At 37.3% G+C, this 17,130-nt stretch overlaps 1 protein-coding gene across 4 annotated transcripts in view; it reads left to right on the plus strand.

Annotated features, from left to right (window-relative positions):
* Positions 1 to 17,130, plus strand: part of SLC16A7 (solute carrier family 16 member 7) — an 85,960-nt gene that overhangs the window by 43,717 nt on the left and 25,113 nt on the right. For all 4 annotated transcript variants that reach the window (XM_069852220.1, XM_069852240.1, XM_069852249.1 and 1 more), the window contains exon 2: positions 5,434 to 5,676. In XM_069852220.1, coding sequence (XP_069708321.1) covers positions 5,463 to 5,676 — 214 coding nt within the window. In that variant the 5' untranslated portion in view covers positions 5,434 to 5,462. The remainder of the gene's footprint in view (positions 1 to 5,433; positions 5,677 to 17,130) is intronic.

The raw sequence follows: 17,130 nt of genomic DNA on the forward strand, positions 1-17,130 counted from the left end.
GCAGTTTTGATTTTACACAGGCTGTATTTGTTCTTCAGGTTAGACCCTAGTGGAAACAATACAGTAAAGTCAGATTCTGAGTGAATCTTCCATGTACTTGGGTTTCATTTATGACATACCCCTCAGTCTCTGAATACAAACATTCATAAGAAATGTAAACTATTTTCTTATTTCAGGGCAATTAGCTACTTCTTTAAGGCTGGGTACCAGAGCTCATTAGGAGCTACTTTGCCTCCAGAGCTGAGAGAGCTAAAAGCAGAGAACAAGCTCTCTTGATTCTTTCAGTCAATGTCTTTCCACATCCTCCCTGTTGGCTCAAAAAAAATCCTAAGTCAGAGCAAAGCCATCTCACAAAACTAATAAGACTTTTTTTTTCTTTTTCTTTTCTCCAAATACTGAATAATGCTCAAAAGATAGTGACAGTAGCTTTTAGAAGCCTGAGAGGCAATACCATTTGATGAGATGATACCCACCATCCTGATTGGAACTCAACAAAAATCTGTTAATAAAAATAAGAAAATTGATATATTGCAACTTTTAAGCAAGGAACTTTTGTAACACCATGATTCCCTTGTAGCTTATTATTTCAGTAATCCTACCAGAAAGTATTTTTTTTTTCAAATCCAGCAATGTAATTAACATTGTTATTGGTTAGAGCAGCAGATTGTTCAAAACTATAAAGCAAACATTGTAGCCCACCTGTGCTCCTAACTGGTCTTAAGCAGTACAATTAATTTGCATTTGCTACTTAATGAGCTTCTAAAACACATATGTATTTAAAAATGTCAATTGTAACTCAACTTACTTGGACATTAGTTCACATCCCAGCTCTGCCACTGTTTTGGGACAAGCCTTAGTTTGGTTATTTAGCCTGTTATTATTTCCCATGTCTGAATCACCCCACAGGGATGTTATGAGACCGAATTTGCTCAAGTTTTGCAAAGCTTTTTGCTATTCTTGGTTTACTGTGTGGAACTGGCAATGCAGTACACACATGTCAAATATTCCTACTATCCTATCACAAATGGGGGCAGATGTTTCACATACTAGCTCTTATACTTTGGGACAAATAGCTGCTGAGTCAAGTGGTGACAGCACGTTGGAGGAAAATGCAGACAAAATGCAAGCAGAAAAGAAAACATTTACTCTAATGTTACAGAAAAACAGCACGAAAACAACATAACCCCTTCTCAGAAGAGTCTTTGACAAGCTGTTGTATTGATAGCAGATTCTGGCAGCTGGCAACTGCAGAAAATTAATGAAACATTGGTAAAAGCGAAGTCTGAAAAGGTTGATTGTGACTGACTGAAGTCTGTGGTGCACGATATCAAGATACATTATTTGTCTATAGCATTTGCTCTTAGTTTGACCTTGTTGCTTGCTTGCGGCTTTCTCTCTTTTCTTTTTTGAATCTTTTTTTCTTTCTTTCCCTTCCTTTCTCCTTTTGTCCTTCTGTCCCTTTCTTTCTCTCTTTCATTTACTACTTCATTTATCCAATGAAGTTCAAATGTGCCAAGACCTATATAATAATAAATGTTGAGTATCAGATGTTTTAAAAGCATCTTCTTTCCCTGTTTCTCTCCTATTATTTCTGAGAAGACACATGCAGCTCTTACTACAGCAAGCTATGTTCTTGTTCACTGCTTACATAAATGGGATTTATACAGGTAAACTAGAAGGAGCTTAGGAGAAAATCCTTGTGCACAGTCTGTCTCATAGTACAGAAAGGCAGAGCAACCTCTCTATGTCTGACAGAGAGAAGTGAGATTGATGGCTTCACTCAGGACACGCTTCAGCCACTCTTCCCCTGCTGCTTCCCTGGGCGGAGAGCAGGCACTGTTCCTCACCCGCTGCTTGCCTATAAAAGCATAGGTATGAGCAGTGCTTACTTGCTAGCATTAATCACATGATGGAATTCACATGACAGGCTGAAACCACTGGTGATGACCTTTATTTACTCAAGAGCTGTTTATGTTACATACTTTTGTCTTTTTCTGTTGTTTTGGTCTAGTACTGCCCTTTGCATGAACGTGATCACACATATCTGTTTTCTATCATGTATCTTTTTATTCTTCACAGCCCATAATAAGCTGTGAGAGCTCTGAAATGGCATTTTGCTTGTCACTGCTTCATTCTTCCCTCTTCTACCTCTTCCCTTGCCAGCATTTATATCCACTCGTCTAAATTGCTATTGTGTTTTGGTTACCAGTGAATTGTGTTCTTGTCCATGTAATACCCAAATCTTACCAGCAAGGCTTAGATTAGAGCAAGGTAGATAAATGTATTAGACAGCTTTAGGAGGGGTTCAGTTTCTGGAATATTATCTGCAAATTTTACAGGAGAACATTGCTTTAGCTCTTTAGCAGGTATGGGATGTTTGGGATTTGTTGGATTTAATGGTTTTCACAAAATTAATACCTTTTTTCCTTTTGGTGCACACATGTATTTGTTATTTTTTTTTTTCTTTTCACTTTTTATTAACTGGAGCTAAAATTTGCTACGACAATTGTAAAGGAACATCAGGAAACCTGACATTAACCTCTGTGGAATAAATGGGGGTTGTGAGATCCAGTGTAGTGTGTTGTGTATGGTAGCAGACAGCCTTTTACTGCAGCAGTGCTACAAGCTGGCCATGCAGTGGACTTCATAGCAGTTTGCCTCTGGGCTGGGACATACAAGAAGCCAATGCCCTTTTACTCTTCTCCCTAATGTCCTCTTAGTTTACTGTGAAGCTTTTGAAGGGAAGAAAGCACTGGACTGTCAGAACCTTTTCTACTGCCCTTAAGAGCTGGAGATAATGGGATTTTCAAAGTGTTTATGTCTTAGTGACATTCAGGAACCTTCAGCGTTCTTCTAACTAATGTGATGACAAGTGATTTCTCCAAGTGGTTGATAATTATTTTTAGGAAAAGAAGTGCTTCCTTAAGAAATTGATAATCCCTCTCCATTTTTATAGAGGAACACCCTCATTGTGTCTTTATGTGGCATTACTTGAATTACTTGAATTCATAATAGAGATATAAGTGTTGTCACATGAGTATGAAATACGAAAACAAATATACTCAATATACTTTGGTGTGTAAGAAAACTGTAGTTAATCTTTTTAGAAAATAATCAAAAGTTTTGTCAGATGAGCAGAACAATTCTAGGACAGATAGCAAACTCTGGTGTTTACTGTCGCTTAATTCACAGAAATAGGGTTCTAATTTTCATGACATTATAGAATCATAGAATCACCAGGTTGGAAGAGACCCACCGGATCATCGAGTCCAACCATTCCCACCAATCTCTAAACCATGCCCCTCAGCACCTCAAACACCTGCACCTTAAACACCTCCAGGGAAGGCGAGTCAACCACCTCTCTGGGCAGACCGTTTCATTGCCCAATGACCCTAATTATGAGTTCTTGTGCTTTTGAAGGTGGCTAATCATCACTATGTGTGTTATAAGTTTTAATGGGCTGTTCCTTCTAATGGGTTCTGGTTCAGCAAAAGCTGGTATTTAACTGCTCTGCCAAAGTCAGGCCTCAGCAACTGGACTTGTTTCTACTTGTCCAAATTCTTCTAGTGGCAGGCCCTGGTTTTCCTCACTAAGATATGTCAGTGAACTGATACTAAGCTGAGACTAGGAGAAGCACAAAACAAAGTGTGTGCCAGGATGCACGCTCCTTTCTGGACATGCATACAAAAAGATCTATATGCACTGTGAACAGAGCAATAGGGATGTCTGTTGGTGCCAGCAGCACATCTGTATGATATGATGCAGAAGCCAACCTTCCTGGGCTTTGCAATTTTACACAGAAGTCAGATGTTTTAGAGTTTGATGTAGCTTCCCTCAAAGGTCTGCCGATATCAGGGTGATATCTACAATCAGCCTCGATAAAGTGGACAATCGGAAGTACAGTGGTTCTATCACAGGGCTAGCCTAGTACTGGGTAATGTTAAAAGCAACACCTTGCTAGTTTTGTGGCATATATTGCACTCAGTGCTACATGGCATTTACCCTGAAAATAGTCCAGGCACTATCCCAAGAGGTTAATATAAGCTGACAGTTAATTTTTAGTTTTTGTGAAGATAATCACATCACTCCCACTGCTAATGCAGTTTGCTACAAGAAATTGGAATATGCAATAAGTGGCACAGAAGAAATTGCGTAGAGACTCACTGGTAATCAGAAGCATAACAGCAACCTACACACTGTTATCATCCGCAGCTCTTGGTACTGGTATGGCAGGAGACCAGTCAAGAGTAGTAAGTTGCTTAAATGCCCAAAAGATTCAGGGAGGAAGGAAGAATTTTCAGTTCATGCTGTTTATGTAGGCTGGATTATATTGAAGAAAGCACAAACTCCATCTCTCTGTTTTATAAAAAGGGAGTTTTATAGTGGACAAAATCTCAGAGTCACAAAATTGATTCATGCTGCTACATGTTTTCTGGAAAGGTTATGAAGCGTGTAGAAAGCTTATGTTTTTAGATATCAGGATGATAGTATCAGTATAAAATTTTATTGCAGACTTTAGGAATTTTACATGGATTACCTATAATTTCTTAAGCTACCTGAATGTCTTGGTTGAACCTCTCAGAACCTCTGTAAGTTATCACTGTGGTGGCATCTATGGTAGTAAATTCTAAATTAGGATTCTAAATAGCTTTGAAGAGTTTGTGAGGTTATTATTGAAAAACTTCCTGCCATCTTTTGATGTGGAGGCAAAACAAAAATAGTACCATCAAGCTCCACCTTGTTCCTGCAAGTAATATCAACATCAAGTAATATGAAGATGAAAATTTTGAAAATAAGTGTACAATGTGGAATGGTAAAATTTTGTAGTTATTTTATAGAGACACAGGCAATTTAAAATCATGAGATAAGCAAAAGACATCTGCAACTATAAAAAAATCTATAACGACAGTGTATGATAAAAAATCTGTAATTTATTTATTCTTTGCTGTTGTTGTTGATTATTTTGCTGAGATACGAGTAAATCTTGCTGAAAAATGGCTTTTAGTGATAATTTACTGTTACTTCTTTCCATTGTTTCCTGTAAGTCCAGTTTCCAGGGTTTTTTCTGTTTCGTTGCTGTACTAAATCCACACTATAGATAGAAGAGCTATATAAATTATCCCACATAAACATGTCACTGTCCAATAGGTGACTGATGGCAAATATAACTTCAGTGACTGAGATCAAGTGTTTCATAATAGTCACCACATACTGAATAGGATATTGCAAATATTCTTGCCATCTAATTTTTTTCTGCAGAGTAGATTTGGCTTCTAAAACCGGGTACTTGCACTCCATGGTACCAGGAAAGCTGGAAACTGGTCTCTTCTCTAAGGATTCTTTATAATCCCTGCAGATAATGACTAAATACTGCAATTTAACAAAGAAAAAAGGGAAGCTGTTTGAAACATTATTTCTTCTCTTCTTTTTCAGCCTAGTTGGAGAAGAGTCAAAAACCAAAAATGCCACCAGCAACAGGAGCACCACAGTACCCACCTCCAGATGGAGGTTGGGGATGGGTTGTGGTCTTTGGGGCTTTTATCTCCATTGGATTTTCTTATGCATTCCCTAAAGCCATCACAGTATTCTTCAAAGAAATACAAGAAATCTTCCACACATCGTATAGTGAGATAGCTTGGATATCATCAATAATGTTGGCTGTCATGTATGCAGGAGGTAAGACATTTATGACATTTGCAAATATCATAGTTTGGTTCTTTTTCTATTATCTTAAAGCATTTAAAGTTTAAATTGCTACCTGATTTATAGTTGTTACCTAAAGAATTCACCAAAATACTTAATTCTTTTTATACCATATTTTATCAGAGTGTACCAGTAGACACATCATCATTAGAGTACTGTTTACTTTCTCTTTAAAAATATTCTACATTCTCTGCTTTTTTGTTTTCCTTTTATTTGTTTTTTGCCTTTTGTCTTCCCATTTCTGTTTTGCAGTGTTGCCCTAAATTCACAGTTTCTCAGAGCCACATTTTCCAACAAAGAAATGCCCAGTAACATTTCCTTACACTGAGAGTGCATTTGCTCAGTTTCCACTGCTTTGGAGAGACCTCAGTAGATCAGATGATGGAGCTTAAACACAGAAAATTATTACAGCAATGAGGGTTCATTAGTCAGGCACAGGTGTTCCTGCTAAGACAAGGGGTTTATATCTTGTCCCTATTTATACTAAAGTACAATCCTTCTTTCCGCCTATACTGAGAGCCATCTTTCATACATGACATCTGTATGATAGCTAAGATACAGACGATCTTATTCTTGGGACTGAAAGGAACAATGACCGTAAATTCTCTGATATCTTTTTTTCTTGTGAGCAGGCAAGTAAAGAACAAGACAGATGAAGAAGGATTTTAAAGTTTAAAGCCATGATTAAGTACTAAGTGTACTTCAGACCTTCTTTGGCAGGTTTTGTGTCTATCAACCTCAAAGACTGTTAAATTCTGCTTAATTTCTTCATTCTTTGAGAATATTTCTTTTTAAATATTGATGTGAGCTAGCTCCTACTTAGGCAAAACACTTTTTCAGGCTGTACTAGAGGTCTGAATAAAAGCTTTTATCGGGTGATAGATCTGGCATTGCTTTTTCTTTGGATGTTGTGAGGTAACCTCTTGGAACATCTCAGACTGGTTGCAAATATGGAGCAATGAAATACATACATCTTGTTGTTGTTGTGTGTGTGTGTGTACGTATATATACATATGTATAAATGCATATACATAGAAAAATGAAAACATTGTGCCAATAGCACATTGAGATTCAATATATTTGATCACTCAAGAGCATTATTCCAATATTTTTCAGAAGTGGTATCTGTGCGATAGTAAAGTACGGTGTTATCAGGCCCTGGAAACAACATATTGAAGGAAGCATGAAGTCTTGTTTTTAGCATGGTAATTTTTTATCTGTTATTTTAACCTGCATAAGTTTTGGAACCTGAATGAATGTAGCTCCTTTAGCAGTCAGGGAAGAGAGCTAGGTGCCTACTACAGGCTACCCAAATTGCTCTCTCAAAGTACCTGTTTATCCCCTCTGACTATAAAAATGAACCTGCAGACAGCATAGCATTGCCTTAAGCACCTCAGGTAAATATTTTTCAGTTAATGGGATGGAAAAATAGGTCATTTGTTTCAAACTCTGGCAGACAAAGACCTTGAAATGATATCTTGACGAGTGCTGTCAGTATCAACAAAAACTTGCTGTTCAGATATTTTGATCCAATTTTTATTCATATACTATCAAAGAATCATAAGGGTTTTATAGGACCAGCAAGTATAGCCAAGTGATTCACCAAAATTCATCAGGTGAAGAAATAACTAATGCAACCAAGAATGGAGTAGAAGAGCAGGTATATCTCATCACATTCAGGTCCCCTCTAACATCGTTGCTTCTTAAGGGTGCATCAGCAGTTCCACATTGGTAGCTGTGGAGGCCCCCGAATAAATGCTGGATCCATCTGCATCAAGAGAAGAGAATAGGTGTTGAAAAGCCAAATTTTGCTTCTGCTTCCCTGTGCTCTGACTTTTGACCTGGACTCTTCCATCATGTTTTCTAATAGGAGCTAAATTTTCTCAGGGCAGACTTTATTTGTAGTGCAGGTGCTTTTCTTTTGTCTTAACCTTTGAATAATACTTAATTTATGCTGTTTCTGTCATCTCTGAGTTCCCTCAAGCTTTATTAACCATACAGATGCAAATAGCAGGATACTTAGGTGTGGTCATTTTTGTCTGCAAGTTCAATGTGCACAACTTTTAGAGTAAAATACAAAGCATTCAGTACTTCTGCTTTTTCTCTAATACTTCCCTTACTGTTCTGAGTATCTGGATCCTAACTTCACCTGTACATTGACATCAAAAATTACAAAAGGGTTTACTATTCATTCCACTAACACCTACCCCAGTCACTAAGAAGATTGTCAGCACAGGAAAAGTAAGCAAAGTGGTTTGGAAAATCTTGTTACAGACCTGTGGTTTTAAAATGCTGAGAATGACAACCTTGCCTGATATAAACACTCTTTGAAGCCGTAGCTTCTCTAGAACCACTTCCTAAAAAATAGGCCATTTAGACAATCACTGGCAGAATATGAAATAGCAATCAGGAAAAACATTTCTGAAGGAAGTCACTCCATTGTTTTTACAGTCTGAGGGTGATTTGATGCCTTACCATTTGATGTGCTGTAATGTGAAGTACATCTTCAGACCATGAGTACAAGGTGTATTGTTTACTATGAAGTGTGATACGTATGTCTGTGATGAACAGTCTGTTCATCATACTGCTAATTAAGGTAACCTGAAAACATCTAAGATCTGTTATCCTCATTAGTGCTTAGCATTCAACGTATTAATCATCACAGTGGGGTCGGTGAATAAGTTGGAGTCTATACAGACGCTCTTTGCTTTGGAGGCTGCAGCCTCTTGCTGTAATTAGCTGGCATCTGTGTTTCGGTAACAAGGTATTAACTTACCTTTCAATGCCTGAGGAAAAAAAAAAAAGAAACTAATAAAAGTCATCCAGTAAGGAGCTAAAAGAATGTTAATTATGTTTATCACTTACTTCATACTTAGAATAAATGGCATTAAATTATAGCAGACCATCTGGCAATCCATATGGTCTCCTGCAGTCCTGGTTAATTCCAGCAAATAGGTCAAGCACAGCATTCACCCCGTTAGGAAAGCACTAAGCAGAGGTGACAAATTTGATAAATCAAATCAAAATGAAACTTCTTTCTTCTCTCATTCTGGCATAATATGCATTTTCATACTGGTTTTAGCTAGGCTTTTGTTTATTTTTTTGTTATTTGTTTCTTTTTCTTAAGCTCTCTCTTCCACACCCTCCCCCCCCCACCCCGAATATTTGTTAGAGTTTAGTAAAAAGACATCCCAAAAAGCAAGATCCTGTGATGTTATCAAGGTTACACATATTGGACAGCCTCTACTGTTCAACCTGTACTTGAAAAATCATCCTCTGGAGAAGAGCAATATTTCAGTCTCCATGGCAACTCCTTCTTCTGTCGCTCTTGAGCAGAGTCTGTCAATTGTATTGAATTAAGGGTGATGGGTTTGTGATGGACTCCCACACCCAAGGGACTGTGACTGAGATCACCAAATTTTTTTTACTGGAGGACAGAAGCTAGAATAAAATGCAATTACCTGAGTTACCTTGACAGGGAAACCTGTGTTTCTGTATGTGTATGAACACATGTATATGAAATGTGTGTGCATGTGTTTATTCTTTTATACATAAACTATGTATGTATTTGTGTACTTATAGAGACATATTTGTGCTCTAACAGATACAGACATTAAGGAATTCATGTAAAAGATCAAATATGTCTGACCTCAAGTTCCCCCAGTTCATTCTTCTCTTTTTCATAATTTCACCTCTCACTTTGTTCAGCATTAACAGCCAAAGGTGATTAGAGAGCTTCTTATCAGAGCTCGATCTTTTTCCAGTAAAAATGTTTTCATTGCTTTCAGTGTAGGTTTGATAGGAGCCTTAGTGGCAGCTATGAAAGCCATGTGACAGATCTGGTGATTTCAGCTGACCTTGAGTTTTAGATTTCCTTAGGGAAAAAGCAGTTGGTTTACTTACTTGTCTTTAACTCTTTTTTCTGTCATTTTTCCAAGGACAATTGCAGTTTGGGTCTTTTTTTACTTTGTTTTGCTTGTTTTGTTTTTTTTCCAAAATAACTTTTTAGGTGTGACACAGGGTTATAGCAATTAGATTGAGAGATGATAAATCCTTCACACAGCTGTGAAACGTGAGATAGTCTTGCTGAGGTTCAAAAAAACCAAAAAAAGGTCCATTTAAATTTTAGATGATATTTCAAAGTAAGTATTTTCAAAAGCATCTTTGGACCCCTTTTGAAGGAAGATGCTATATGGTTGTAAGTAGTAGCTGCTAAAATTTTACAAAACATTTTTACAATTAAAAAAATCTTGCATTTGGTAGCTTCCTCTCTTTTATGTGTTTCTTAAGTTATTCAAATTTCAAGTTAAATATTTCCAAACAGTAGTAAATGCTTGAAGGATATTTTAGGTGGCAATACAAAAGTAGCCAGTAGACAAGTTCTTATTTTGACTTTGTCAAATATTAATTTGGAAAATAACTTATCATATGGCATGTTTAAAATATTTGTGATTTTATCTCAGTGGGTGTTTTGGTGATATTGCTGTGAAGATGAAATGGCATGCATTGTGGAGATGACAGTTGCAAAATCCATGTAACACAAACAACAGATGGTTATAGATTTTTAGTTTTGGACAGAACCTGAGCTCCTACACTTTTCTTCCTCCCCAGTAACAATTTTTTATTTTGGTTTTAAAAATACTGTCACAAGGCAGTCAGTGGCCATGTACAAGGAGATTGAGAAGCTTTCTTAAATTGACCTATGTCCTTTGTTGTCAGGGACAAGTGTTTTTCTCCATCAGAATATGCAAAGTGTTGAATTTTAATAACCTCATTTAGAGTGTCCTTGAAAGCAAAACTTATCAACTTTCCAAATGCCTCATGGGCATGAGGGAATACTTCACATTTAGCCTAAAATATATGGCAAACATCTATGTCAATTTAATTTGAGACTCCTAGATAATGGAAAAGAGCTCATAATGAGGTGAGACAAGAGCAGAGCATTTTGAATCTTGCTAACAAATAGAGATAAGTGCAAAAAAGAAGTAACAGGAGTAACAAAAATATTATAAAGTAAGGCAGCATTCTGTGATAGCCATGGCTTCATTAAACAGACGTGTCCTCTAAAGTTTTGAAAATGCTCTTTAAAATGGTCATGAGAAGATGAAAAAAAAGCCAGATCTGTTGAAGAGGATTTTACACTTTTTTTTTTTTTTCAGACAGGTTTATTGTCCTATCTACAGGAACAAACTGGCTTTTTACTATGCAACTTGTGATGTTTGGCTGAACAGATAAGATCTAATTGCTAAGTATTCAGTACCTTTTGGGAGTCCAATTTTCTCAAGTATTAATGAAACATAGCTTTTACTGGGATCTAGTAATCCATATCCAGGAAGCTGGTCTGCCACTGGGAGAAAGAAGATGTTTCTTTTCTTTTATCGTACGCTTATATTAATCTTGAATAACTGTCAGAGAGACATTACATGACAAAGAATTCCCACTGTGCTTCTACCAAACTCTTGCAGTATCCAAACCATAGGTTATTAGTAATGATTTGATGCATATCATAGAAATATTTGTGGCAAATTTAATTTAATTAACTCATGCCCTTTACTAAAGCAGTTCTCACTTACATATAAGCAAGCAATGTGTATTACATAATGAATGTTAGTTAAGCACTCTTTTTGTAGTTAAGGCTTTGTATTCGCCTTGATCTTTATTTGTGTTTGTAGCCAGGCATTTCTATAAGTCAAGTGATCAATATTGACAGCCTTTTTATCTGCCAAAAAAGATTCTTTTTTCTGTCTCAGTTTGAGTAGTGGGTCAAACTCAAACAATAATAAATAACATGCATCATAAAATACAATTTCTAAGGGACTAAAACTTTGAGTTTGTTTAAGAAAGATATCAAGGGACAAACTTAGGCCTTTGATATGTTCACTGAGCTTGTGAAACTTTGTAAAACTTTGACGAAGAATGCTTATTTTGTGTGTACTGATAAAGTTGGATTAGTTCCCATATAGTTTTTCATATCACTGGATCATACAATGGTTGTATTTGTGATGTGTGTCGCATAATTCAAAGGTAATGAAACAATAGTCTAGCACAACTGGGAATCGTGAGGTATTTAAGCAGATACTAGAGAAGTACTTTGAGGAAGGAAAAGTCTATCTGCTCGTGCTGTGTATACCATTGTAGTCACACCAGCACTTCAAATAAAATAATAAACATAGCACTTTACAAAGAACTTATTATAGAATTTTACTGGTCCATTGTTGTGGAATGTCTAAGAACTATTCCCTTGTTTATTTTGAAGGGTATATTCAAGGGAAACAGAGTTGTACAGATATATTTGGAAGATATTCTAAGCCAGTATCAAATTGCAACAGCTGAGATTTTTGCTGTGATCCATAAAGATCATAGAATCATAGAATGATTTGGGTTGGAAGGAACTTTAAAGGTCATCCAGTTCCAACCCTCCTGCCATGGGCAGGGACGCCTCCCACCAGACCAGGCTGCCCAAGGCCCCATCCAACCTGGCCTTGAACACAGAATCACTAATTTGGAAAAGACCTCCAGGATCATTGAGTCCTATCAACCACTAAACAATAGCCCCTCAACACCTCATCCACTCATCTTTTAGATACCTCCAGGGATGGTGACTCAGCCACCTCCCTGGGCAGCCTGTTCCAGTGCCCAGTGACCCATTCTGTGAATATTTTTTTTTCTGATGTGCATCTTGAACTTCCCCTGGTGGAGCTTGAGGCCGTTCTTTCTTGTCCTGTCCCCTGACACTTGGGAGAAGAGGCCAACTCCCTCCTCTCTGCAACCTTCTTTCACGTAGTTGTAGAGAGCAATAAGATCTCCACTCAGCCTCCTCTTCTCCAGGCTAAACAACCCCAGTTCCCTCAGCCGCTCCTCATAAGACTTGTTCTCCAGCCCCCTCACCAGTTTCATTGCTCTTCTCTGGACATTTTCCAGAGCCTCAACATCCTTCTTGTGGTGAGGGGCCCAGAACTGAACACAGGATTCGAGGAGCGGTCTCACCAGTGCCGAGTACACAGGGAGAATAACCTCCCTGGACCTGCTGGTCATGCCGTTTCTGATCCAAGCCAAGATGCCATTGGCCTTCTTGGCCACCTGGGCACACTGCTGGCTCATGTTCAGATGGCTGTCAATTAACACCCCCAGGTTCTTCGCTGGGCAGCTTTCTAGTCACACTTCCCCTAGTCTGTAGCACCTCCAGAGATGGGGCATCCACAGCTTCCCTGAGCAACATGTTCCAGTGTCTCACCACTCCTGTCATGAGGAATGTCTAATCTAAATAAATCTTCCCCCTCTCAATTTAAAGCCATTCCCCCTTGTCCTGTGTGTACAGCTGTCTTGTAGCCCCCCTTCAGATACTGGAGGGTCACTATAAGGTCTCCCCTGAGCCTTGTCTTCTGCAGGCTAAACAACCCCAACTCTCTCAGCTTGTTCTCATAGCAGAGGTGCTCCAGCCCTCTGATCATCTTCATAGCCCTTTTCTTTTTTCTTTCTTTTTTTTTTTTTTTCTCTATAGTCATTAACAGATGGAAGTGGCCCAGAGCCCAGAGATTTAATGACAGGTTTATTCTGGTGTCAGGGGCGCTACAGAAATCCAAGAATGAGGTGGTTTTAAATTGTCTTTTATGATTACTTTAAACAGTCTTTTAATTGATTTAACAGTGATATTCTATTAAGATCATGTAAGTTAAAGTGCACAAACAATTGCAGATTTAGCAGGTGATGTATGTTTCATTGGTACATACAAGCAAAAGAAAATCTTACCTATCTTTTCCACAAAGTTTGGCAGCTTTTGTTTTATTTGTCAGGAGACAGTTAAGCCTTTTCACTGCAGTTTTATCTGCCTTATGTTTGAATATGTACCATGACGACTAAATATAAGAATGTAATTAAAATAGGAGAACGTATTGTGAAATAAGATGTTGATTTCCTCATCTAGTTCAAACACTTCTTGCAGCACTTCCCCACTGATGATGGGAACATACGCACTGTTTGGTTTTCTGTGTTTGTTGCTTTGAAACACTTAACTGTGAACTGCTTTAACTGTTAGAAAGCTTTGAGGGAAGTAGTACTACCCTTACAGCTTTTTAACAATAGTAAACAGAGATAATGTGGACAGGATTCATGTGTTTAGCATGGCTCCTGCATCTTAACCAGTTGTCTAAACATCTTCTGTTGTCAGTCAATCAAAATGGGAATTCCTGATTTGTCTCTTCCTAGGCTAAAAGTCTGAAGCACACCAAATAAATCACAATTTAGAAATACTTCTCTGTCTTTTGAGTGCTAAATGAATCTGGAGGAAGAGTCCAGATGGCCATTTCATACAAAACAGAGATGATGCCAGCCTGATTGTTGCCCTATGCTAATACATTATGTTTTGCTCCCTACAGATGTTGAAATCTAAGAATATTCCTTCTTGTTAGAGATGTGCACCATGGATAGTGATTTTTGAGTTTGTTCTAGTTAAGGTTTAATTTCCTTCTTGAATCTTCCTCTTGTACATGCATGGGTTGTAATTCTCCCACATTTCAGTGACATTGAATCGGTTGTACTAGTTTTGATACTGCTAAAACTACCTGGTAATTTTAAGATTACCTGTTAACTTGTAAATCTTCTCTACTCTTGCAATGACTTTCCTCATATTGATAATTCCCTTATTTCTGTCATCAGCCCAGAAAAAAAACACAACTTGGAGACCAATTAGTTTATCTCACAATTGACCAAGTTTACAATCTTTTGTGGCTGATTATAAGCTCGCAGAAATCTATGAGTCTGTTATGTTTTCCTCTGTTCTGTGAATGATTTGGAAGTTGAATACACTTCTGTCTCTTTGTCACAAGATTCCCAAATATTTCCCTACCGGTATCAGCTGGCAGTATCCTTGCTTTTAATTTGTTAGTATTTTCTACGGTATATAATATAGCTTAATGTTAGGACTTCCCAAGGACTCTGCAATGGCTTTCAGGGTAAGACTGGCACAAGTGAAGGCAGCAGGTGTCCTTCCCTAGAAATGGGAATTTGGCCTTCCCTAGAAATGGGAGTAATTTTGTGTCCTTGAAAGTCAAATTTCACTCAGAAAAACTTCAACAGCAGTTCCGTTCTAAATACTTTGATTCATTGGCGCATACCCAAATGGCAGAATTAATCCTTCTTTATTGTGACATTGCTAAGCTTTGGCTGTGTGTAATTAAATAGCTGACTCGTGTTATTTGCCTAACCAGAATAGTTGTAACTTTCAGAGCAGCAAGTAAACAAACAAAGTGCAGGAGATTTTACTTCTTGATATTCTGCTTGAAGACTCTTTCCAGGAACGATTCAATCCATAAGAAACCAAGACTCTGTAACTGTTAATATTAAATGTTTAATTAAGAAATGTAAGGCTTTAAAGCTGGTGAGGAGCAGCATGAAACTACTCATGGTGAAACATGAGTTGCTAGTTAGTTTACCTGGATATGTGCCCAGCAAAATGCAGTAAAATAAAAGAATTAAAGTGAAATAGTTGTATTATTGATAAAGAATGTTAGGTCATATGCTACATATCGTCAGTCTTCAGGTCTTATTTGAATTTATTGCCAAAGATTCTAGAGTCACAGTTTGACCCTGGATAAAAGTAGAAAATGACAGTAGGAGAACTTAAAACAAATCCATTGATACACATAGTGATGAGCGACAGTTTGCACTGATGATGTTATGCTTTTAGCAGACATGTACAATCACTGTCTGGGACTTCATTCCAAGTGTGGGCATTGTGGTGCTAATCCTGCAATACGTGCTTAATTTTAAATACATTAGTGATTTCATTAAGTTCAAACTTAAAATTATTTTTTCACCTGCCTAAAGTCAATGTATAAACATATTTATATATTTATGCAAATATGTTTATCCGAAGGTGTTTGTAACATCAAGATCTCTTGACAGTGTACCTTCAATGAGTTAAGTGCTCCCAGAGGCACTAATTAAAATCTCTTTTTTATTTGTATCAGCTGTAAAAAGACATTATCCATAAATGATTCATGCCTTTTCCCTCAAATAAAACATAAATAAAATATAGAAGATTAGCTTTGAGGATTTATAGTATTGGAGCAAAACTGGCAATATTCACTTTATTCAAGTACTTATTTGATTAAACTTTTGACTTATTTTTCAGTAAGCTTGTCTCTGCTTCATAAATTAAAAAAAAAAAGTAAATCTAAGGACATAGTACAATTTGACCTTAAGCGTGAGTCTCCTAACTTCAGTTTTAATTTATTGGATTCTATAGAGTTCCAGTGCTGCAAAGTGCACTGAGGGGTGCAGAATCAGCCACCATGACTGTAAGGATTGCTCTGATCATTCATTGAGGCTACAGACTTTGTAACAAAATACCTGAAATTGTACGATTCTCACATAACAAGAGAAGTGAACAATATTAGAGGTGGTAGTAAGGGGCTGATGGCCTGAATAACCTTTTTTGATTAACACATTTTTATTGCCATAGTAAGTTACAGAAAATCTTAAAAATAAAATAAAGCTTGACAAAAAAAAGCCCCACAAACCTCTCTCTTCTATGGGCTGGACTTGCAGAAGGACTACACCTTCCAGAATGTGATGCTGGAAATGATCTCAGGGTGAGGTCCAATGTGTGTTATGTAACTGCATATACAATAATGAGAAACACAGTACAACAATTGGGGTTATACTAAAGTAACAAAATATAGAACTGCATTTTTTTAGGATGGTTTGGTAATTAAATCCAATGTAGTACTAAATGACCTGAAACCAAATGTTTGCAATTATTTTGAAAAGCTAAGAGGAAAAATTAGGTCGTGGGAATGACAGGTAGTTATATTTCTGATTTGTTTATTTGTATGATGGAAAATGTTTCAGGTAAGTCAGAGTGACTTACTTGAAGAGTTTTAATCCAAGTGAAAATTCTGGGACTTGAAATTTTTATTTCAGCTTAGGAACAAAATGAATGTTAAAGCATAAGAGCGTTTCATGCCATGCTAGTTCTAATTTTATGTATCATTCATTAAAATTCAAATAGCATGTTGCAAAGATAGTACATGTGGGAGTGATTCTTTTGTCTTTCACATAGCACCATAGTTTATACCTGCGGAAAGAGTGTGCAAGGTTATGCAAACCATTGCCATTCTGATTTAGAAGCTTTTCATATTTACTTACTCAAATGTAAACAATAACCTGAATGTAAAGCACTTGACCCTATGCTCAGAGAAACAGAGCTGAAGTGGCATATGGGATTAAGACAAGAAGAAATTTATATCATAGAATTTATTCTTTCATAGAATAGAATAGTTAAGGTTGAAAGGGACCTTAAAGATCATCTAGTTCCACCCCTCTTGCCATGGGCAGGGGCACATCCCACTAGATAAGGCTGCCCAAGGCCCCATCCCACCTGGCCTTTAATGATTCCAGGGGTCAGGGGTCCACAACTTCCTTTGG

The sequence above is a fragment of the Phaenicophaeus curvirostris genome, chromosome 1 (assembly GCF_032191515.1).
Source record: "Phaenicophaeus curvirostris isolate KB17595 chromosome 1, BPBGC_Pcur_1.0, whole genome shotgun sequence".
Taxonomy (NCBI): Eukaryota; Metazoa; Chordata; class Aves; order Cuculiformes; family Cuculidae; genus Phaenicophaeus; species Phaenicophaeus curvirostris.